The sequence below is a fragment of the Dendropsophus ebraccatus genome, chromosome 5 (genome assembly GCF_027789765.1).
Source record: "Dendropsophus ebraccatus isolate aDenEbr1 chromosome 5, aDenEbr1.pat, whole genome shotgun sequence".
NCBI lineage: Eukaryota > Metazoa > Chordata > Amphibia > Anura > Hylidae > Dendropsophus > Dendropsophus ebraccatus.
Window position 1 is genome coordinate 103,493,551 of NC_091458.1, and position 26,247 is coordinate 103,519,797.

Here is a 26,247-nt window from a genome sequence, read left to right on the forward strand (position 1 = left end):
TAACATACATGAAAATGCATGACGTCGTGTGTAAAAACTTAAGCCCCATCTGTACATTCTGTCCGCATTTTTGAACCTTCAAAATGGGGAGAAAATGTTGGCCCATTCCCTTCTATTGCCCCAAACACACCCCTGTAGCTGGTGTTTTGGGGCTCTGATCTGTGCCTCTAAAAAAAAAAAAAAAAAAAAAAAAAAAAAAAACGATTCAGAATGAAGGGGTCCATGCAGATGCGGACAGGTTGCGGATGGTTACAGATGCACATTCGTACTCCTGTCTGTAGCTAACAAATCCCATATATATGAATATAAAGTGCAAATGATCTGTCCTGTGCAACACCAAATATAACAGATAATGCACACACTCACAAAAAACAAAAAAAAAAAGGATTATCCAAATGTGAAAAACAAGAGGTAAAGGCAAAGATAAAAGAGTAACACCTAAGCTAATAATCAGAAATTAAAAGGGCAACTATCAGCAGGTTATAAGTATCTGACCTGCTAATATGTCCCTAGAGTGCCCCTAGAGTACCCAGGCCCTGAGGATGAAGGTAAGTTTCTTACTTTTATGATGAGTCACGTTTTCAGTATATTAGCTATTTTATATGCTAATGAGACGTTTCAGGGACTGGGGGCAGGACTTCCACTCTCAGTGTACGATCTGCCCAGGCTGACCCATTCATAATGAATATTAAGGTCGTGCTCTGTCCACTCTGCTAATATTAGTTAAAAGGGAAGGGCCGGCTGTGGCCGTACGCCTGCCCCCAGTGCTCCAAAGCACCTTATTAGCATAATAGATAAACTGCTAGCATTTCCAAAACTGAGCCAAGGATGAAGGCAAGAAAATTACCCTCATCCTAAGCATCCTGTGCCCTATAGGGACTGACTGGATAAAGGGAAACTGACAAGTCATTACCATGTAGTTTGGTTCCATATTAAAAGTGCTCCGATACCAAATATACATCATTTTTAAAAGCACTTTTCTCAAACTTTGTTTTAGCCTTGCTAGATGGCTTTACATTGCCGTTGTCTGCCTAGATGCCACACTGCCATGACTGACCTGGAGGCTATTGTTAGCACCTGGCAACCTGGCAGACAAAGCAATACATCCATCAGTACCCAACACCTTCCCCCTGTTAGATTAGTTTATTGACATAAGATACAGTAAAAGGTCAAATATTGCTAAACCCAGTGACAATGTAATCACCATACTAACAAATGAGCGAATCATAATGATCACTCCAGACAAAACAGATCACACACTCGCATATACTACATATATAAACCCATAATAGTTTCACTAAGTATTTCCCGACAATGTACTTAGCAGTTTCATTCTGCCTCAGCACAAATCTGCTGCTACAACAGTCATAGTAAAAGACATATACATATTAACACTGTGTAGTGTGGACTCAGAGGCTTCTTATACAAGTCGCAGAAGCAAAATAAATATTGGTGCATTAAATGGGTTTTCCAGGTAAAATGGACTGATCAGTGGGGTGCCAACAACTGTGTTACACAGTAAGCGGAGTCTGTCTCTAGTGGACACCTGTAATTGCAGCTCAGCTCCTATTTATTTGAACAGTACCTGAGCTGCAGTTACACCTGCCCACCACTACACAACAAGGGCCCTCTATACTTCGGCTACATTCACACATTCCGTAGTTTTGTCCGTAATTGCATAAGTTCTAGTACAGACCATAATGTCCAGAAATCCATAAAAAAAATACTGATAAGCCATTTTAAACCATTTCCACCTAACTCTCACCTTCCATTTTTTTGCTGATCCACAAAAAAATATTGATTACGGATGCGATAGGAACATTTTTTTTTTTTGCAGATTGCAATCATATACGTGTGAATGTAGCCCTACCTTGTCCCTGGGCCCCCACAGCACCGTATCACCGCTCACAGACCCCGACAGTCTCCTGAAGCTCCCAGGTCATGACACCGGAAGTTAAGAGAACCTGGAGCCCTGTGGCGGTCAGTAAGCTTATGATGTGGTGCTGTAGGGGGCACAGGGATGGGCATGTATAGATTCTTTATTATGTTCCTGCACTCCCACTGCCTGCAGTGGATTTTTTCATTTTGGCCAGACTTCTCCAGGTTTAGAAAAATATCTCCGCTTTCTTCAAAAAACAGCACCACTCTTGGGTGCGAAATGCAATACCACGCACAACCTGAAGACAGGGGTATGTGCTTACCTACTGGGAAATTGACTACAGAGGGGCTTACCTACATATGGAATACAATTTAAAAGGTGGAGCTACTAGGAGGACTACCTACCTAAGGGATTGTTACAAGGGGGATATTTCTTACTAGACAGGGCCAACTGGGGGGAAGGGGGTTGTCACAAATGGATACTTGTGTCTAAATGGGGGCACAGAGTGGACTGACTACTATTTGGAGGCACATATTGGGCACTGAACCACATTTGGACTGTTTATATGGGGGCACAGAGGTAGCATTGTTACTGTGTGAAGTAATACAGTTGCTGCTTCAAACACCTAGTATCTAAGGCTGCCTGAAAGTAGAAAAAATGTGTTTATTCAGAAAAAAAAAAATCAGTTTCAAGCATATTTATTCTTTCTACTGGGGGCATTTGTTGTACTCCAGGATGTTCTTTATCTGTGATCTGTTAAGAATACCAGCTGTGACCTTTGCCTACAGCCTAGGGAAGAGCTCCTGGAGGTACAGGCTGATTCCTTATCTAAAGTCATAGCAAGTTCTTTTATGCTAACTTGATGCGCATTGGTGGCACCAGCACCTACTAGGAATCCCCACCTTTCATTGTTCTTCCCCCACAGAGAACGCTACCCACTAAGGCTCGTTCTGCCTATGTCATTATGTATATTTAAAGAGTCACTGTCGTTAAATTTATTTATTTTTTTTTTTTTGCAGAAATCAATAGTCCAGGCGATTTTAAGAAACTTTGTAATTTGGTTTATTAGACAAATCTGCCATTATCTGCATGTAAAAAGCCTTTTCCCAGGTCCCCCCTCCTCTCCTTTCTGTCATCCACTGCTCAGAATCCGGAAATCTCGACAGTTTTTTCATCAGTCGGATCTGTCTGGTCTATGAAGAGGGGAGGGGGAAGGAGGGAGATTAGCCGGCAGCTGAGAGCCGAGAACAGACATGTCAAACTCTGGCCTGCGGTGCCATTATTTTTGGCCCGTCCGGCACCTATCCCTGTGGCGGCTCTGATCTCCCTACTGAACTCCCTCCCATACTGTGTGGGTGATGCTGCTGGGGGGAGGGAGAGAAATCATGGCCGCTAATATCACCCGGCGACCACGGGAGGCGCTGGCACTGACATCCCCCGGAACCCGCTCAGCTTGCCGTAGTACCCGACTCCCCTTCCCTCCCAGAGCGCACTCTGCAGATAGCGGCAGCCCGCCCTCTCCCTGGCTCAGCTCGGGCGATGGAAAGTGCGGGTGCTATGCCACTTTTCTTCCCGGGACCCATTGCCCGATGCTGAGCCAGGGGGAGGGCGGGCTGCCGCTATCTGCAGCGTGCGCTCCGGGAGGGAAAGGGAGTCGGGTACTACGGCAAGCTGAGCGGGTTCCGGGGGATGTCAGTGCCGGCGCCTCCCGTGGTCGCCGGGTGATAGGAGCGGCCATTACTTCTCTCCCTCCCCCAGAATCACCCACCAGCGGGTGCAATCGCCTCCTCTCACCCCCATCATCTCCTTTCTGCTCCCACCATCTCCTCTCATCCCCATTACCCTTCACCTCCTCTTTTTTCCTCTCCCCCTTCTCCTCCTCTCCCTCTTTCACCTCCTCTCCCCCATCACCTCGTCTCTCCCTTTCACCCCCCCCCCCCCCTTCACCTCCTCTATCCCCCTCTTTCCTTTTTTTTCACCCCCTCAGACCTTACTTTGCCCTTGATCTCCTTGTGGCTCAGAGGCTGGAGAAGACCGGATTAGGTGAGTATGATTTGTGTGTGTGTGTGTGTGTTGGGGCAGGAGGGGGAGGGAGTAGAATGGTGGGTATTACTATGGGGGCAGGGCAGGGGGCATTATTACTATATTGGGGGGTAATAGAAGATGATATTTTATCAAAATGAGGGATCCTAAATACGGGGACAACCCACAAACCTACTCACTTTACAGCACATGACACCAAACAGTGGAATTATTACTGTATGGGAGCCTATCGCTAAGTGCTTGGTGATGCACTCTTGACAGTGCCAGGAACGCTGCACGCCACTCTGAAAGTTCCACATATGCTGCTTGTGCGTTTCAATGAATATCAAGATTGGCCCGCGAGATTGTCCAAGTTTTTAATTTCGGCCCACTGTCTTTTTGAGTTTGACACCCCTGGCCTAGAACAAAGGATTGCTCAGCGGGGGAGCTATTCAGAGCCCTAATTAGAGGTCAGAGAGGTCCGTGGTGACTGTCAGAGGAGAGAGCATGCAATGTGAATGTAAATTAACTCTTTGTTGTCCTGTTTTGCTGCTTTTACTTACTCTCTTCATAAGAAAACCATGAAGACAGGGGGGAGAGCTTCAAACTGCTTTTTCGTGATAAAAATTCATTTTTCGGCTAATAAACCCAATTACAAAGTTTCTTAAAAAATCGCCTGGACTATTGATTTCTGCAATAAAAATTTTAACGACCGTGACACTTAAGCCCTCCTCATGAGGTTTCCCAGGATGTAAAAGGTTCTCTTTAGGCTATGTTCACGCAATGTGAAAATAAGTGCAAATAACGGCTGTTGCTGCAAAAACACGATAATGATGTAATAATGGCTAATTGACCATCTAAATGCTACTATCAAAACTGACAGCAGCATTTAAAATGGCTATAGAAGAGCCTTTCCTGGTGTCTAGTGGACGGGGTCTATTCATTCCTATTGAGCCGCTGGAAAGAGCTGAGTGCTGTACTCCACGCTTTCTGGCGGCTGTGGGTCACATGCCACGAATTCGTAACAAAGAAGCCGAGGGCAGATATGAAGATAGGTGGGGTGTACATTCAAATAATAAATTGTGAACAAAGAATAACTATTTGTTCTGAGATACTGAATAATGGAAGAGTTTAAATATATTATTTTATTTGACTCGCACACATACATTTGTAAAGGCCCTATTACACCAACAGATTATCTGACAGATTTTTTTTTAAGCCAAAGCCAGGAATGTATTTAAAAAGAGGAGAAATCTCAGTCTTTCCCTTTATGACCTGTTCCCTGTTTATAGTCCATTCCTGGCTTTGACTCTGTCAGATAATCTGTCGGTGTAATAGGGCCCTTAGTGTTATAACAGATCTGAAAAGCTGATGATTTTGTTGAGGCTTTACAAGGCAGATTTTGGTCATGTGGGATAATTTCAAAAGGAAAAAGTCAATTTATTAAAAATATTGCTGTGAAAATGATGCAGGTCCAGAGCAAAACCAATACAAATGTAGATATATTGTAGATTTAGAAAATAAAGAATGAGTATGACAAACTTGCATGCTGCATGTATAGTTCTGTGATATGCTGCAGATCCTCAGCATGTGTCCCCCATGTAATAGCCCCCTCCTAGAATGAAGGATCCCATTATGGACGGCCACAGGTGTTCTTCTATTAGATGAATATAAATAAACAGAGTATCACATTACATAATTGCTCCTGTAATGATCCTTGTGATACAATGGTATTCCATCAGCCACCTTCGCTGTCTAACGTTTCCCGAGTCCTGTTGTATAGGCTGTAAATCATCCTGCCTGTTTTATGTCTTTACATCACACTTAAACGATAATTGAGTTGCTATACTTGCACCTTTATATTTGAAGACGTTACTTTGTTTTACTGAAAGCCCAGGGTGTGACCTGAGCGATTCTGTGGTCTCAGCAATAAGTTATCTTTTGATGCTTTTATAAATGCCACACAAGCAGGTTAACAAGTGAAGGAAGATAAGCTGAGGGTGCAATACATTTCAGTCCACAAGTGGCTGAGAAAATGAAATCAAGCTAACAGCCTGGATCCTTCAGCCTGCATAGAGGGAATACTGAGGGAAGGGCTTCTAAAGGCATTGATGAATATACAGCATTGTGGATTGACTATCACAGGCAGGTCAATAGAACACTTTATCTGCCCGCACTTTACACTCCTGGAGTTCCTGGAACTAGCAACTGGGTTAGCAGTAAAAAGAAAACCTAAACCAGTCAGCAGCACAGGACTTCCTCTGCAGCCTCGGGTCACGGATTGGGGGGGCTCACCAATGGGCTTAGTAACATTTTTAAAGTTCCCTCAATGTATGTAAACTTTGACACAGATTTCTCAAACTGTGTAAACTGCCTATAGCAAAACAAGGGACTGTGCACAGTTTGATAAATCTGGGTCTTTGTCTCTTGAATTTTAAGGTTCAAGTTACATTAAAACGGGGTGATCGTTTAATTAAACTACAATCTTGATAGAGGAAAACCCAATTTTAAGTGTCTACATTTAAAGATGTATTTGTGTATCAGAAAAGGTTTTTGTTTTTTTAATTGAACACCGCAAGAAATAACTTACATATAAACCTTATACCATGTAAGTTTCAGTAAATCTGGGCCAATAGCATTAGTTTCTTATGAAAAACACTTCCCTCCAAAACCCTAATTATCCTTTTAACATATCCAAACATTTCAAAATCATGTCCCCCCTTCGTGTCTATTCCTCAGACATATTTAATGGCAAGTTTTGTGTTTTTTCTCTTTTTTAAAGGGGGGGGGGGGGGGGGTATTCCCATGTGAATATTCTATAACATGCTAACTGGTGGGGGGTCCTGCTGTTGGGACCCCACAGTCTCTGGGGGAAAAATTGTCACCAGAATGAATGGTACACACTGCACTTAATCTCCATGGAACCCCCCTCACCCCCCTCATTCACTGCACAATGGGCAGATTCCCCCGACCCACCACCTCTCAGCATGTTATCAGATGGGAATACCTATTTCCTAGACATAGGAAAAAGCTAAAGGCCCTGTTCCACAAAACAATTGAAGCGAGCACTGACAGTGCTCATTTGCTCCTCTCCATCGCCCTGTGTAATAGGGGCTTAAGATTTTTTTTTTTTTTTTAAATCAAATACCTGATCTCACCTCTGATGGGCCTCTTTGCCTGTTAATCACCCCTGCAGCGTGCACTGAGAGCAATGGATAGTCACTGCCCAGATGACTAGTCGCTGCTCTCCCCCTGCACTGCGTGCTGGATAAAACATTTTTTTACCATGATATAAAGCTACCAAGGAGGGAGACGCAGATATAGTAGGAGAACTGTACAACATCTATGCAGCCTTGCTGGGAGCTTAATCAGCACAATTAAGCTCATTAGTTCCCTTTACAGGTGCATTTACACAAAGATTTATCTAACAGATTTTTGAAGCCAAAGCCAAGAACAGACTATAAACAGAGAACAGGCCATGCAGGAAAGACTGAGATTTCTCCACTTTTCAAATTCATTTCTGCTTTGGCTTAAAAAATCTGCCAAATAAATCTCTCTTTGAGGCAATTCTCCCTTGTAATGTCATATCAACAACTAATCCAAATTACTACAATCATAAGTTCAGTTTCCGCCACATAAATTCTCTATAAAAACAAAACAGTCAAAATAGTATTTCTCGCAACCAGTCTGTTTCATAGGACTAAAAATTGCTAGGAATTATAAAAAATTCATTATCAGTCAGTTTAATTGAAAAACAGTTACTAACCAGAACGTGCATTTGCCAATGTTAACACTCCTTGTTAGCTTGTGTGACTGTGTCCATTCTACAAACATTACATTGGATTGGTAGTAACTGTAAATGTCTTATGACCCAAAGTCAACAAAAAAAAATCTCTTGGTAAACGACATATTCTTAAGTTTCTTGGAACATATACAAGCTAGAGCCAGGAGTATGTTTGCACAAGAGTAGTAACACAGAGAACAGGATTCTGTTTCCATATCCCATTAGGTAATGATCATATGATGGTTGTACACAAGCCAGGTAAACAGCCTGAAGAGTCTACACCTGTGCCTGCATGTCATACAATGCTGGCCGTTTACATTAGCAACTAGATTAGGAAAGCAACTAAAACTGTTTTCAACAGCTTTTACTAACATTACCCTGGGAATCTCTTCACAATTTTGGGCTGGATTTAACTAACCAATATTCTTGGTGGGACAACAAAAAGCAAATTTCATGGTGTAAGTTTCATGGTAAAATTTGCTGCAAATAAAAAACAAAGCAGCCATTTCTACCTCCTGTGCCTTCTCTGGGTTCTCTGCTCAGCAACAGCCTGCTAAACCAATCACTTGGTTGCGGCACCCATCTCAGGCAGTGATTGGCTGAGCAGGCCATCACTGAGCGAGGGAGGGGGGGGCAGAGACTGCACAGCAGGTAAGAATGGCTTAATTGTTTTTAAATATAACAGCAGTACAGTACCTTAAATGGTAAATTCTGCAAAAGAAGTTTCTTTAAAATCAACTGGTGTCAGAAACTGCCAGACATTTGAAATTCACTTCAGCTAAAAAATCTCAAGTATGCTGTATGACAGACATATGTAGGACATACAGCAGCTGATAAGTACTGAAAGACTTGAGATTTTTTAATAGTAGTAAATTATATTGGTTACTTTGACACCAGTTGATTTGAAATAAAAAAAAAAACAAACTCTTGCTGGAATTACCCTTTAAGTTCTACAGTGCTATGCCAACTCCATTCTTGCAGTGGAATCAAAATCCACTGGAGTGCCATAGACTTAAATGGTAATCAGATTCACGGCAGATTGCACTGTAAGGTTAGCCGTTCTAACCAAAGGTCAGTTGCAAAACATTCTGATAACCTGTTAATCTTAGTGTGAATCTCGAAAGATTCTTGGAATCTTGGAAGATCACCGTTTGCAAATGGTAACCAAGAGCCTCATTATTTTTGTGGGAATTTTTTTGGCAGTTGGGGGGGCTTCTTTTAACTATTTTCATGTCTATAGTGGGTCTGTATCTTGCCAATGCGGTGAGCTGTTGCATTTTTCTGTGTTTTTGTGAATCTTGGAAGGGATCTCACTTGAGCAACAACAAATTAAACATACTACAGAGGGCCTTAGTCTTGCAAAGCAGTGCATATGCCCCTTGCGTTCTACTACAATTATTTTAATAAAAAGCAAGCTACACGTAGTTTGTTTTTGTTACAAGTTTTACAACCTGAAGGCCCTATCCTTATGATGCCACACAAAGTGTTTTATACCATAGTCCTTGAATCAAGGCTAACAGATTACACAACAAATATCTATAGGTCAGGTTTTGAAATATGAGTTCAGGTGGTTATATAATGTAAAGAGAAATTAGATGTTTTTTCTTAAAGCTCTGTATTGCTGAATAAACCCCATCCATAAATATGCAAAAATCTATGCAGCATGCCAAAGTGAAAGGCTTCCTGAGAATTTCTGCTCCCTCAGCGGCAGCAGGGGATGACTGGCAGACTCTGTGCACAACGCTTCCAGACGCGTGTAAGATGAGAGAGCTCTTAAATGCCGAAACTAAGGATACTCTGTACATGCCACACTGTAGGCTTTAGAGTTGTCCACAGTGGGGGGGGGGGGGGGGGGGGGGGGGGGTTATTGCTTCTATCAAAACGGCAGAACATTTTTGTGCCACTTTGGCTACTAAGAGAACAGACCTTTACATAGGGCAGCATAAATGGCTGACAGAGCCACTTTAAAAGTTAATGGGGAAAAATGTTACACATGTCAGCAGTGAAATGAAAACCCACAAAGCATATCTTATGTGTACGCATGTTAAGAATGAGATTACAACCTGGCTTCCAGGCCTCTGTGTTGGATAAGACTGACTATGATCTTTCAGTATATATGTTCCCCATCCCCCATTGGACTAGGTTCATCAGGTTTCAGTTTTCTTTTACTGGACTGAATAATGCATCAAGCCTCGCTATTGTGAAGCATGACAGAATATCAATTTGCCTACAACATTACATGGAAAAAAAACATGGGTCTTTAAACCGATGCAAATAGCGCATGACAATTATTTCACTGAACATTCAGAAATAACTCCTCACAGCTTCCCAGAGTTTGGGATTTTTTTCATTTTATTTCCTTCCTCCATAAGGCACAGAAGCCCCTGCCAATACACACTTTGGTCAGTATATGGTCCTTATTTTACTCTGTATTTTTAGCAAAAACAAGGAGAAGACAAAAAAAAAGGTCTTTTTCTCTGTTGCTTATACTCCTTGGGAGGAATTTACAGCGTTATATACTGGTCCTTAGTAATGTCTGGCGGCCTAAGCATTCAGCAGAACCATTAGGAGATGTACACCCTTCCATGTATCGGCCACTGTAGCTTCTACCCCTTACACCACATTCTGAAATGTACACCAGCTTCCGAGCTAGCGTACATTGCAATATGTGCTCTCTAGTGTATATTGTAGTAAATCTGGTGGCGCTTTCTAACAATCCCCACCGACATTTCTTTATAAAGAGTTGGTGAGGCCAGCGTAAAATGGCAAAAAGTTGCAAGTTTGTACACATAAATTTGCAGCTTTTTTTTCCCCCATAGTAGTCACTCATATTTTTGTTCTGTTTTTACTGCACATGACAATAGCAAAGCTTTTGCTTCACAGCGCCTCAACACAATAACACTATTAGACTAGTTACAGAAAGTACCATTTATTTTTCTTAAAGTACTCAAAACTGTGGTAGACAACATGGAGGTACAGAATGGCTCCATAGACTTGTATAGTTGTCAGTTACAGATATTGTATTGTTATCTCCAATATGTATGAGATACCCACACGTTATGCCATAAACCTCTGACAAGGTGCCGGCTCCACCTATCTCCTCAGTAGAACAAGGGCTCCCTGGACACCGGTTCTGGCCTAGTTGCAGTGGCCAGAGGTGGAGAAAAAGCAGAAGGATCTGTTTTAAGTTCTATGGAGTTGAAGAAGTGGCAGGGGCAGTGAAAACATAATAAATCAATATCTCTCTCTCTCTCACACACACACAGTATGGTACCATGTGAATAGGTTATAAGTGTCGCAGATGGGACCAGACTCCAGGTTCAGAGGAGAAATGAGTAACGGTAGAAAGGAAACTGTACGTAACCTTCATCTAACTTTTAGTGACAAATCGTCACTTCTCTTTTCTATAGCTAAAAATAACTATATGTATAATACATTTCGGATGTTAAAAAAACAGCATTTCATTCATTTCCTTTCAACTGGTTGAGGGTAGCTTCACATGTACCGTATCGCAGCAGATTTGATCTAAATAACGGAACACAATATCAAATCTGCTGCGGATCCTGTACATGTGAACGTGCCCTGAATGGTAGGATCATATAACCGATAGAGAATCTCTTTGCTAGCTAAAGGCTCTTTATAAATCGCAAAAAAACAGCTTGACCATACACTAAACTATTTGGCACTATCACAGTAACCATATGCTAGACATACACAATACAATCTGAAAGTGGCAGCATACTACTTTATGACTAGGGATAAGCAAATTTATAGTAGTAGCAAAGTGAAGCACTTCACTGAGCCCGGCAGTCAGCTTGTCAGCTGGCTACCTTTGAAATCTATGCCGCTTCTCTCCAGGTGCCTGGAAAAGCTGGATCCAGCTCTGGGAAATTTCTTCCAGTTTCCCAGTACTGGATCCAGCTTTTCTAGGCACCTGGAGCAGCACAGAGTTCAGAGGCAGCAGGCTGATAAGCCCTCACTACTACTGTAAATTCACTCATCCCCAATCATGACGATTCAAAGTTTTCTTAGAAAAGATACTTGTAATGCTCTACTTAGACCACATTCACACATCCATGGCCCTGCCCATGGCCGCAGACCTGAGGATACAAATAGGACTACAAAAGTGCACCCGCAGCCATCTGCAACCTGTCTGCAAGGGCACAGGCCACTTAATTCAAGATTGGGATCCTGGCCTAACACACATGTGTAAAACCTAAGGATATGTGTATGGGACCATAAAATGGGTCTCTATCTAACTGCATTAGAAGGTCCATAAATGCAGCCAGGTTTAATTTATGTGTGAAAGAGGCCTTACAGCAGAGGTGGTAGATATAGGATTTGTGGCCCCACTGATGAGGATTCAAAGATTCGGACTATGGACGCCCCAAGTCTCCTCTTCCTCAGAGTTTTGATGGGTAGTGGTCAAGCTTCATTTAAAGACTATAGGGCTGGCAGAAAAAAAACAAGCAAAATAAAGTAATTGGGGGGGGGGGGGGTACTTTTGGTGCGGTGGAACAATGCCTTACTTTCAATGGGATCCAGGCCGGAGCGTATACACATCGTATACGCTCCGGCCCGGATCCCATACGGGGCCGCAAATAACTGACATGTCAGTTGTCTGCGGCGGGAATTCAGCGAACTCCGGCCGCAGAAAGCCCTGTCAGTTCACACAGTGAAGCGAGCGGCTCTGTGCGCTATGGGAAGCTCTGATGCGGGTGCGCGCTAATGCGCCCGCATCAGAGCTCTGCGGCCGGAAAGATCGGTACTCAAGTACCAGCCGAGATGATCTGGCCGGGTCACGGAACGGCCGGTCTCTTACGTAGTGTTAACATAGCCTTAGGCTAATGTTTAAACAGTAAAATAGCAAAATAAGGGAACAGCAGCATGGCTGTATGTCTTATCTAATAATGTACTACATGACATTTTTACAATGTGTGCACAATCTTCCCAATCTCCATAGATTTTAACAAAAAGCATTATTAGAAAAGAAGAACAATCATATTTTTGCCCTTACTTTGTTTTTACGATGTGGAAAGGACAATCAGTGTGTGTGTACATCCCCACACAACAGAAAGGTTATATAAGCTATAGCAGTGTGTGATGTGAGTGAGAGAGAGGTGTGCTGCCGGCAGGAATGCACACAGTGACAGGTCACCACAGTCAGACACTCCCTTAGAAGGGCGCTGTCACATCTGCCGGTTTTTGCCTCGTAGAGTGCAGCCAATAGTTGTGAGCCACTTCACACACCTCTACAGCTCTATTTATAGGGGGAAGTACTAGTTGCAGCAGAGTGACTCACAGTTAGGTAGAAGAGAGAACATTTAAGGCCTAGCACAGATCTGCAAAACCAGGAAGTCTCTTCAGCCCTGCAAAGAATAACATATCCAGCAGAACTCAAGAAGGTTTGTCTATACTCTACAGGGAGAAACCAAGGATAGCAACATAGAAATAGAGCAGACCTGCTGTCAAGCCTAAGTAATGTTACACATATTATAAGACTCTAGCTGAGCAGCTTTTTTCTATCAGCAGTCAATATGACCCAGTGTAATGCTGCTGCTGCTGCTGGTAAATGATCAGCCAGCTTTAGCCGATTCCTCCTCCAACACTAACATGTAATGCTATATGTACAAAATGATCTTTCACATCCATCAGCTGTTACTGTCAAACTTGCATCAAGTACATAGCAATCTGATGGCGGAGAATAGCTGCGGACAAATTCTTTCTGATGAAAATAATTTTTCTGGTTCCCATCCAAGTAGGCAGTCAGCATTTACATATAAACTCTGCAATGGTCATATAACAGGGAATGGTAACCAACACATTATACAGTATACAGTGTGGATGGCACTAAGACCTTGTTCATTGAATGCCACCTTTACTACATGTTGGTTTGTGAAGTTTCCTATTCTGCAGTACCTATGGGGTGGAAATGTGCCTTCTGTTTGATGAATCGCATAATATCTGGCAGTCTCTAAGGGCCCTTTTACACAGAAAGATTATCTGACAGATTATCTGCCAAAGATTTGAAGCCAAAGCCAGGAATGGATTTGAAAAGAGGAGAAATCTCAGGCTTTCCTTTATGACCTGATCTCTGTTTATAGTCTGTTCCTGGTTTTGGCTTCAAATCTTTGGCAGATAATCTGTAAGAATCTTTCTGTGTAAAAGGGCCCCAAGGGGCATATCTGGAATTGGTGAATACCTGGAGACTGCTACCTACTTAAATGCATACAACTTTAGTGGGTTTGTGAACAATATGAGGCCATCTTTCAGGGGTTGGCCTCCTATTTCCAGTGAATACATTTAAGGCACTTGTAGGCTTCCATTTTTAACCCTTAGAGGACCCGGCCAATTTCAATTTCTGCATTTTCGTTTTTTCCTCCTTGTGTTTAAAAGGCCATAGCACTTGCATTTTTCCACCTAGAAACCCACATGAGCCCTTATTTTTTGCGCCACTAATTTTACTTTGCAATGACAGGCTGAATTTTTGCTGAATTCTTTTATTTGGGGGGTTTGTGTTTTTACGCCGTTAGCCCTGGGGTAAAACTGACTTGTTATATATGTTCCTCAAGTCGTTACGATTTAAACGATATGTAACATGTATAACTTATATTGTATCTGATGGCCTGTAAAAAATTCAAACCATTGTTAACAAATATATGTCACTTAAAATCGCTCCATTCCCAGGCTTATAGCGCTTTTATCCTTTGGTCTATGGGGCTGTATGAGGTGTCATTTTTTGCGCCATGACATGTACTTTCTATCGGTACCTTGATTGCGCATATACGACTTTTTGATCGTTTTATTACAATTTTTCTGGATTTGATGCAACCAAAAAAAGCGCAATTTTGCACTTTGGGATTTTTTTAGCGCTTACGCCATTTACCGTGCGAGATCAGGAATGTGATTAATTAATAGTTCAGGCGATTACGCACGCAGCGATAGCAAACATGTTTATTTATTTGTTTATTTTTATTTATAACCTGGGAAAAGGGGGGTGATTCTGACTTATTAGGGGAGGGCGCTTTTTACTTATAACATCACTTTTATTTTTACACTTATACTAGAAGCCCCCCTGGGGGACTTCTAGTATATGCACTCAGATCTCTCATTGAGATCTTTACTGTATACTTATACAGCAAAGATCAATGAGATCGGCACTCGTTTGCTGTCGGCTGCTGCAGCCGAAAACAAACGAGTGCCGAGCCGGGGACGGCGTCATCTTGGAGCGGTCCCCGGCCGGCAGCAGGTACAGAGATCGCTCTGTACCCCGATCGTTGTCCTGGAGGAGCAATCTCCCCACTATACCACCACAGATAATCTTCTGCAGCCGGTAATCGGAGGCAGCTGTCATCTTTGACAGCTGCCTCAGATTACCTGATTAGCGGGCACGGCTTAAAGTGTCACAGTCGTTTAAATTATTATTATTTTTTTTATTTTTTTTGCAGAAATCAACAGTCCAGGCGATTTTAAGAAACTTTGTAATTGGGTTTATTAGCCAAATATGCCATTATCTGCATGTAAAAAGCCTTTTCCCAGGTCCCCCCTCCTCTCCTTTCTCTTATACACTCCTCAGAATCAGGAAATCTCGACTGTTTTTTCATCAGTCTGATCTATGAAAAGGGGAGGGGGAGGGGAACAAAGGATTGCTCAGCGGGGGAGCTATTCAGAGCCCTAATTAGAGGTCAGAGAGGTCAGTGGTGACTGTCAGAGGAGAGAGCCTGCCATGTGAATGTAAATTAACTCTTTGTTGTCCTGTTTTGCTGCTTTCACTTTCTCTCTCCATAGGAAAACCATGAAGACAGGGAGAGAGCTTCAAACTGCTTTTTCATGACAAAAATTCATTTTTCGGCTAATAAACCCAATGACACAAAGTTTCTTAAAATCGTCTGGACTATTGCTTTCTGCAATAGAAATTTTAATGACAGTGACACTTTAACCCCTTAAGGACGGGGCCCATTTTCGTTTTTCTGTTTTCGTTTTTTCCTCCTTGTGTTTAAAAGGCCATAGCATTTGCATTTTTCCACCTAGAAACCCATATGAGCCCTTATTTTTTGCGTCACTAATTGTACTTTGCAATGACAGGTTGAAATTTTGCATTTGGTACACTACGAAACCAGAAAAAAATTCAAAGTGTGGTGAAATTGAAAAAAAACAACGCATTTCTTTTATTTGAGGGAACTGTGTTTTTACGCCATTTGCCCTGGGGTAAAACTGACTCTTTATGCATGTTCCTCAAGTCGTTACGATTAAAACGATATTATAACAACATGTATAACTTATATTGTATCTGATGGCCTATAAAAAATTCAAACCATTGTCAACAAATATACGTTCCATGAAAATCGCTCCATTCCCAGGCTTATAACGCTTTTATTCTTGGGTCTAGGGGGCTGTGTCAGGTGTCATTTTTTGCACCATGGTGTGTTCTTTCTATCGGTACCTTGATTGCGCATATACGACTTTTTGATCGCTTTTTATTACATTTTTTCTGGATTTGATGCGACCAAAAATGCGCAATTTTGCACTGACGCCGTTTACTGTGCGAGATCAGGAATGTGATTAATTAATAGTTCGGGCGATTAGGCACGCGGCGATACCAAACATGTTTATTTATTTATTTGTTTACTTTTATTTAAAACCTGGGAAAAGGGGGGTGATTCAGACTTATTAGGGGAGGGGGCTTTTTACTATAAACAACTTTTTTTTTTACACATATACTAGAAGCCCCCCTAGGGGACTTCTAGTATATATACTTTGATCTCTCATTGAGATCTTTGCTGTATAGATATACAGCAAAGATCAATGAGATAGGCACTCGTTTGCTTTCGGCTGCTGCAGCCGGAAACAAACGAGTGCCGAGCCGTGGACGGCGCCATCTTGGACGAGTCCCCGTCCCGGAGGAGCGATCTCCCCCATTAGACACCAGGGAACGGTTGCCTCCGGTAATCGGAGGCAGCTGTCAACTTTGACAGCTGCCTCCAATTAGCTAATTAGCGGGCATGGCAATCAGACCGTGCCCGCTAATAGCGGCGGTCCCGGTCCCGGGACCGCGGTGCTTAAAAGCGGGGTCGCCGTGCGGCCCCGCTTTGAAGTGCTAATGAGGACATATGACGTACGGGTACGTCATATGTCCTTAAGAGGTTAAGGTACCAGTTGGTAAAATTCTTTCAGTTTCATTTGCCACATTTGGTTTAAAGGGAACCTGGTAACCTGCAACATTGCCCTGTCCTCAGCCCTCATTGAGCAACCCACCCTCAACTTTATTGTTCAACAGATGAACTGGAACCGTGATCATGAGACAATTTAACATCACTATCTGCCCTCCCAAATGGCCTTTTGGCTGAATAGGCACAAATTTCCACAGGCACACAACGTTCCAGATTTATCACGCCAGTGCATGAGTATGCCCATCTAATAAAAACCACTCCCCCCTGGTGCTGCACCAGATTTACTAAGGCTCTTACTAAATCTGGCTAGCCTGGGACAGGAACAAAACGCTCAGAGCAGGTGTTGATTTTCAGCATCATACAGGTACAAACCGAACGTGGCGTTTCGTCTCGTGGCCGCAAGCCGAAACTCCGCATCCTCCTGTTTGTACCTGTACTATGTGACACGTCAATAAAAGAACACTAAGTATTAGGGCCCTATTCCACCAACAGATCTAACGACAGATTATCTGCCAAAGATTTGAAGTCAAACCCAGGAGTGGATTTGAAAAGAGGAAAAATCCAGTCTTTCCTTTATGACCTGTTCTCTGTTTATAGTCTGTTCCTGGGTTTGGCTTCAAATCTTTGGCAGATAATCTGTCGTCAGATCTGTTGGTGGAATAGGGCCTTTAGTGAGTGCTGGGATTATCCTTTACTACTTGCTGGGACCAATTCCGACCACGAGCACCACCCCATTACAGTGTGTCGTCTTATTCCAGTAACACTATTTGATTTTCAGCATGACTTATTGTGTGTTTGGACAGAGAGATCTACCTATCAGATTTTTGAAGCCAAAGTCAGGAACAGACTATAAAACAAGAAACATGCCAAAGGAAAGACTTTGGCTTTTAAAATCTGTCAGATAAATCTGTGTAAACGCACCATTGCACCTGCTAACAGAAGTAAATTATGATAAATTTGGAGCCAGAGGGGGCCACACCTCCTCCCTGCCTTGTGGTGCCCTCCTTCCCACCTTTTAGGCAAACAGGGCTGCGCCGGGCCTTAGACGCAGTGTTGATAAACCTGGACCAAACTCCAGTACTTACATAAGGCTTTCAAGGAGAGCCAAGGCTGTGAGTCATCAAAAAAAAAAAAAAAAAAAAAAGAAAAAAAGAAGTACAACGGTACATTAAAGGAGTTGTGCACTTTGGATAATCCCTACTTCTTAGTAAGGTCCCTTGACTACAAATGGCATTCCTTTACCACTACTTTTCCTTCTGCCTAGGGCTGGGCGATATTGGCCTAAATTATTATCGCGGTTAATCGTACATATAGCCGCGGTAACGATAACTGAGCGATAATTATGACACGCCACTTTTGCAAGCCACACCCACTTGACCGTGCAAACCTGGTGATATTTTTTTTAATAAGAGTATAAAAAAAAAAGTAACTCACTGAGCAGCAACACAAGGCTGGGCCATATAGGCTATTGTCCTTATTATTATTTGTCATTATTAGGGGTCTCAGCAGAGACCTGGACGTGTATATACAGGTATACAGCCATTACAGGATATGTATACACAGGTATACAGCTATGTACATAGTACAGTATCTGTATATACAGCTATGTACACACTACAGGACGTTTATATACAGGTATACAGCAACATAGCTGTATACATGTCCTGTACTGTGTACATAGCCCTATACCAGTATATATACATCCGGTAGTGTGTACATAGCTGTATACCTTTTATATACATGTTCTGTAGTGTGTACATAGCTGTATACCTGTATATACACATCCTGTAGTGTTTACGTAGCTGTATACTCAAATATGCAAGTCCTGTAGTGGCAGTATTATTTATGTATTTATGCACACACACTACAAGATATGTATATACAGGTATACAGCTATGCAGATTTTCCATTAATAACTCATGCACACTCAGCTAAGCTGAGCATTCATATGTATTATAGAATTACAAGAAATAGGGGGATCTGGGCAGAAGGGGGAAAGCAGCTGGGGGGGATCTGGGCAGAAGGGGGGGGGGAGCAGCTGGGGGGGATCTGGGCAGAAGGGGGGGGGGATCTGGGCAGAAGGGGGGAAGCAGCTGGGGGGGAATAAGCTGTATCTCCTTCTCCCAGGCGGACAGGTGCTGACCCGCTCCACATACCCGGGAGTGAGCGGCCGGGGGTACATAAGCTGTATCTCCTCCTCCCCTTGTAACCCGCTCAGCATTGGTACGCTTGTGGCCCCGTCGGACGTTCATACAGGCAGATCCCAGTCTCTGGAGGAGGAGACCGCAGGATCATGTGATGGCGTCCCTGCGGGTGCTGGAGCTGAATAGCGGGATCTAGGGCCGCAGTGCAGATCCCCGATCCCGCTATTCAGCTCCAGCACCCGCAGGGACGCCATCACATGATCCTGCGGTCTCCTCCTCCAGAGACTGGGATCTGCCTGTATGAACGTCCGACGGGGCCAAAAGCGTACCAATGCTGAGCGGGTTACAAGGGGAGGAGGAGATACAGCTTATGTACCCCCGGCCGCTCACTCCCGGGTATGTGGAGCGGGTCAGCGCCTGTCCGGCTGGGGAGGTTATAGGCTGGTGCAGGATTGCAGGGCGCACTGAGGGACGGGCGGGCAGGGGCCGTTGGGGGGCGCTCTGTCAGGCATGGCGGGACGGCAAGTGCTATGACACATACAGCAGACTGTGCAGCACTGAAATACCGCAAATACCGTCCTGGCGCAGTTGAGGTCGGTTTACCGACGCCAGAGACGGTATCGGTATTTTCACGGTATACCGCCCAGCCCTACTTCTGCCCCACATAAATAGGACTGAATACAAGAGTACATGGTAAAATAAAATGGATTCATGATAGTAAAAGAAGAAACTATTTCAACAGCATTGACTGAAGTTTATGGCACAGAATGCTGCTTCCGATGCAGTCTGCAGCATGGTTTCACAGGAAACTAGTCATTCAGTTAAGCGCACAGTCTTTTTATTTACAAAGGCAGTCTAAAAATATTCAACAGTGTCAGGAGGTCTAGGTAAAAATATAAGTTTCACTATTGATTCTCTGACAATAAAGGGGTTATGCTTGAGGTACCACAAAGGAAGCAGCACAGACGCCTTCAGCAGGAAAATCAATAGTTCTGACAGTATGTAATGCAGTCGCAGGCTCTTCCCTCCTCTGTGGAGCTGTGTTTTTACCCTGAACAATTCCAGGAATTCCATCACGGAGGAACAGCAGAACAGAGCAACTCACCTTTTCTGCTGATATGAACTGAGGCCAATCGTCGTCTCCGTCTGCAAATAAAGAGGCAGTGGGGTCAGTTTATTTTTTTTTCAGGATCAGCAATGACTTTATAAATCAATCCTACAAGAATCTCAGTAACAGGCAAAGGAACACATGCCGATTATTGAGCGCATTATGTGGTAGTCATAACACCCAATAATGTCTATAAGGGTACAAACCCACTTGACGTATTTGCTGCGTGAATCAGTCTTAAAAATAAGCAGGCAAAACGCAGGTTGGCTTTATACAATTGTTCTGCGTTAAAATACACAATTGCGTATTTTTTAAGCGTGAAGCTTGTTGTTAGTAACGCATCAGTTGTTAACAACCTGTGCGAAAAACGCATGTAGCTTCACGCTTCAAAAATACGCAATTGCGTATTTTAACGCAGAACAATTGTATAAAGCCAACCTGCATTTTGCCTGCTTATTTTTAAGACTGATTCACGCAGCAAATACGTCAAGTGGGTTTGTACCCTAAAAGAAAATTTTAAGTCATCAACTGTGTGGCTAAGGTACATGATATGTAACAGACAAAACATCCCTTTCATCCACTCCAGCATTGTATTAGGTCCTAAAATTCGAAGGACAAAAAAAAGGCCATACAATCCGCACCAACCACAGTTATTTAAGCCTGCCTCTTTGTTTTTAAAGGGTTGCCTAGGGAGTTAAATGTGGCCAAGCTGAGGTGTAAAAAAAAACGAGCAAAAAAAAAAAAAAAAAAAACTACTCACCTGCCCTGATGCTCCTCCAATAGTGTCTCGTCCAACACAAAGAAGAGCCTGCTTAGCCAATTAGCAGTGGCCGCCTCAGGGTGGGCAGGCACTTCCCTTGGGTCACCACTGGAGTGGTGGTGGGGAGAGATCGGGGCAGTGACCACATTTTTAATTTAATTTCACACAGCCTGGCCCCATATACAACTCGAAAAAAAGATTTCCCTGACAACCTTCTTTAAATTAAAGAACAGTAAGAAGGTTTGACCAAATCAGCATCAAGAGGTTATTGACAGACACCAATTGTCTTCCACCCTGTGGCAACATATGTGTTTGCCATATGTTTTGTACCATAAGAAAAGTTAAGAATCGCTGTAAAAGCTGCCAAAAACCTTATTTAATTCAAGCATATTGGTTACCCTATAGAAATAAGGTTAATAAGAAAGATTGCCAACATACTAGAGAAGCACAGCCTTTCCCTATGATATAGATTTCTATTTATAGAAAATAAACAAATGCCAACCCCACTCATGTCATCGCATAGCAACTTGAGTACACCAATATATGTGAAAGGTTGTACTATCTTGGTTATAAAGGATTATCTGAACTTTGTTGCCCCTTCTCTGTTCTCATTATGGCTTATCCGGTAAGTTATCTACACTAGCTACAATGTTGTCCAGTAATCATTACTTTCCATAAAAAAGATGATGATATCCAAGACGTCAGCGACCGTGAAAAACTCAAAACTCAAAACTGAAAAAATCAAATTAAGTTAAAATAAAGGCTAGGGCCACACTGTATAAGGCGGCATTCACACACTCATAGATTACAGATGCTACAAAGTGTGAAGGTGCAGGCTGGCATTGAGAACTCCCGGCATCATGTATCATTATGATGCCGTGAGTTTGGAACTGGAGACAGATAATAAAAATAGATGCTGTTGTATGCCATCCTGCAGCATATTATGATATAAACAAATGTAGTTGACCACGTTTTTTCTGTACGTTAAAATTAAAGGTTTTAAAAGAGATACAGTGAACACAGCGTGGCCCTAGCTTAATAAATTACAACTTAAAACTCCACACTGATCTTACTGGATGGATAGCATGCTTATGCTTCTAGTCATTTAGTAGCTACACTTAATACAGTATAAGGCATGGTTAACACTTTTGCCCTCTGCTCAATCTAATAGAAGTCTCCATTGACATCTGCTACATCCAACATAATAAAACCTCAGTGATGTAATAATAATGCTCCATATCTATATCATAAAAATCAAAGTCTGTCTGTCTGTCTGTCCTTCTGTCTGTCTGTCTGTCCTCTATAGACTTCCAAACGCCTGAACCGTTTGACCCCAAATTTGGCACACAGATACATTGGGTGCCCGGGAAGGTTATTGCGAAGGTCCCGTCCCCGCCAGATGTACAGGAGGGGAGGGGGAGGGGAAAGAGCGGCGCCCCATAGAGATGAATGGGAAAATCTCCTCACTGCAAACACAGGTGATATAATTAGCTGCAGCAGACACGGCAGTTGGAGCCTTAGCAACCAATAGGATTACTGCTTTCATTTTCACAGGGAGCAATGGTTGCTAGGGAAGCTGCCTCACAACATCCACAGTAATAACTGGTAGACCCCCTACTCCATCTATACAGTACATGTATATACAGGACCCCCTACTCCATCCATACAGTACATGTATATACAGGACCCCCTACTCCATCTATACAGTACATGTATATACAGGACCCCCTACTCCATCTATACCGTACATGTATATACAGGACCCCCTACTCCATCTATACACTACATGTATATACAGGACCCCCTACTCCATCTATACAGTACATGTATATACAGGGCCCCCTACTCCATCTATACAGTACATGTATATACAGGACCCCCTACTCCATCTATACAGTACATGTATATACAGGGCCCCATACTCCATCTATACGGTACATGTATATACAGGACCCCCTACTCCATCTATACGGTACATGTATATACAGGGCCCCCTACTCCATCTATACGGTACATGTATATACAGGACCCCCTACTCCATCTATAAGGTACATGTATACAGGACCCCCTACTCCATCTATACAGTATATATATATATATATATATAAATACAGGACCCCCTACTCCATCTATACAGTACATGTATATACAGGACCCCCTACTCCATCTATACAGTACATGTATATACAGGGCCCCCTACTCCATCTATACAGTACATGTATATACAGGACCCCCTACTCCATCTATACAGTACATGTATATACAGGACCCCCTACTCCATCTATACGGTACATGTATATACAGGACCCCCTACTCCATCTATACAGTACATGTATATACAGGACCCCCTACTCCATCTATACAGTACATGTATATACAGGGCCCCCTACTCCATCTATACGGTACATGTATATACAGGGCCCCCTACTCCATCTATACGGTACATGTATATACAGGACCCCCTACTCCATCTATAAGGTACATGTATACAGGACCCCCTACTCCATCTATACAGTATATATATAAATACAGGACCCCCTACTCCATCTATACAGTACATGTATATACAGGACCCCCTACACCATCTATATAGTACATGTATATACAGGACCCCCTACTCCATCTATACAGTACATGTATATACAGGACCCCCTACTCCATCTATACAGTACATGTATATACAGGACCCCCTACTCCATCTATACAGTACATGTATATACAGGGCCCCCTACTCCATCTATACAGTACATGTATATACAGGGCCCCCTACTCCATCTATACAGTACATGTATATACAGGGCCCCCTACTCCATCTATACAGTACATGTATATACAGGTCCCCCTACTCCATCTATACAGTACATGTATATACAGGGCCCCCTACTCCATCTATACATTACATGTATAAACAGGACCCCCTACTCCATCTATACAGTACATGTATATACAGGGCCCCCTACTCCATCTATACAGTACATGTATATACAGGACCCCCTACTCCATCCATACAGTACATGTATATACAGGACCCCCTACTCCATCTATACAGTACATGTATATACAGGACCCCCTACTCCATCTATACAGTACATGTATATACAGGACCCCCTACTCCATCTATACAGTACATGTATATACAGGACCCCCTACTCCATCTATACAGTACATGTATATACAGGGCCCCCTACTCCATCTATACAGTACATGTATATACAGGGCCCCCTACTCCATCTATACGGTACATGTATATACAGGACCCCCTACTCCATCTATAAGGTACATGTATACAGGACCCCCTACTCCATCTATACAGTATATATATATATATATATATAAATACAGGACCCCCTACTCCATCTATACAGTACATGTATATACAGGACCCCCTACTCCATCTATACAGTACATGTATATACAGGGCCCCCTACTCCATCTATACAGTACATGTATATACAGGACCCCCAACTCCATCTATAGAGTACATGTATATACAGGGCCCCCTACTCCATCTATACAGTACATGTATATACAGGACCCCCTACTCCATCTATACGGTACATGTATATACAGGGCCCCCTACTCCATCTATACGGTACATGTATATACAGGACCCCCTACTCCATCTATAAGGTACATGTATACAGGACCCCCTACTCCATCTATACAGTATATATATAAATACAGGACCCCCTACTCCATCTATACAGTACATGTATATACAGGACCCCCTACTCCATCTATACAGTACATGTATATACAGGACCCCCTACTCCATCTATACAGTACATGTATATACAGGACCCCCTACTCCATCTATACAGTACATGTATATACAGGACCCCCTACTCCATCTATACAGTACATGTATATACAGGACCCCCTACTCCATCTATACAGTACATGTATATACAGGGCCCCCTACTCCATCTATACAGTACATGTATATACAGGGCCCCCTAATCCATCTATACAGTACATGTATATACAGGACCCCCTACTCCATCTATACAGTACATGTATATACAGGGCCCCCTAATCCATCTATACAGTACATGTATATACAGGACCCCCTACTCCATCTATACAGTACATGTATATACAGGACCCCCTACTCCATCTATACAGTACATGTATATACAGGGCCCCCTAATCCATCTATACAGTACATGTATATACAGGACCCCCTACTCCATCTATACAGTACATGTATATACAGGGCCCCCTACTCCATCTATACAGTACATGTATATACAGGACCCCCTACTCCATCTATACAGTACATGTATATACAGGACCCCCTACTCCATCTATACAGTACATGTATATACAGGGCCCCCTACTCCATCTATACAGTACATGTATATACAGGGCCCCCTACTCCATCTATACAGTACATGTACTGTATAGATGGAGTAGGGGGCCCTGTATATACATGTACTGTATAGATGGAGTAGGGGGCCCTGTATATACATGTATATACAGGGCCCCCTACTCCATCTATACAGTACATGTATATACAGGGCCCCCTACTCCATCTATACAGTACATGTATATACAGGGCCCCCTACTCCATCTATACAGTACATGTATATACAGGGCCCCCTACTCCATCTATACAGTACATGTATATACAGGGCCCCCTACTCCATCCATACAGTACATGTATACACAGGGCACAATAGGTATACCAAACTGTGACTGGGTAACACTGCCACACCAGACCTGACCAATACCGCCATACTGTGCTGGATAACACTGTCATACCAGACCTGACCAATACCGCCATACTGTGACTGGATAACACTGTCATATAAGACCTGACCAATACCGCCATACTGTGAATGGATAACACCGCCACACCAGACCTGACCAATACCGCTATACTGTGCTGGATAACACTGTCATACCAGACCTGACCAATACCGCCATACTGTGACTGGATAACACTGCCATACCAGACCTGACCAATACCGCCATACTGTGCTGGATAACACTGTCATACCAGACCTGACCAATACCGCCATACTGTGACTGGATAATACTGCCATACCAGACCTGACCAATACCGGCAAACTGACTGGGTAACACCGCCACACCAGACCTGACCAATACCGCCATACTGTGACTGGATAACACTATCATATCAGACCTGACCAATACTGCCATACTGTGACTGGATAACACCGCTATACCAGACCTGACCAATACCACCATACCGTGACTGGATAACACCGCCACACCAGACCTGACCAATACCACCATACTGTGACTGGATAACACAGCCATACCAGAAATGACCAATACCGAAACACTGTGACTGAATAACACTGCCCTACGGGTAAATACAACCCTGCAGGTATACAGGACACTACAGGTATAC

The 26,247-nt window shown here is 43.0% G+C and overlaps 1 protein-coding gene across 3 annotated transcripts in view; it reads right to left on the reverse strand.

The window, feature by feature from the left end:
* The window catches only part of TMEM131 (transmembrane protein 131), a 134,416-nt gene that overhangs the window by 74,333 nt on the left and 33,836 nt on the right, over positions 1-26,247 (reverse strand). For all 3 annotated transcript variants that reach the window (XM_069970850.1, XM_069970849.1, XM_069970848.1), the window contains exon 3: positions 20,105-20,145. In XM_069970850.1, coding sequence (XP_069826951.1) covers positions 20,105-20,145 — 41 coding nt within the window. The remainder of the gene's footprint in view (positions 1-20,104; positions 20,146-26,247) is intronic.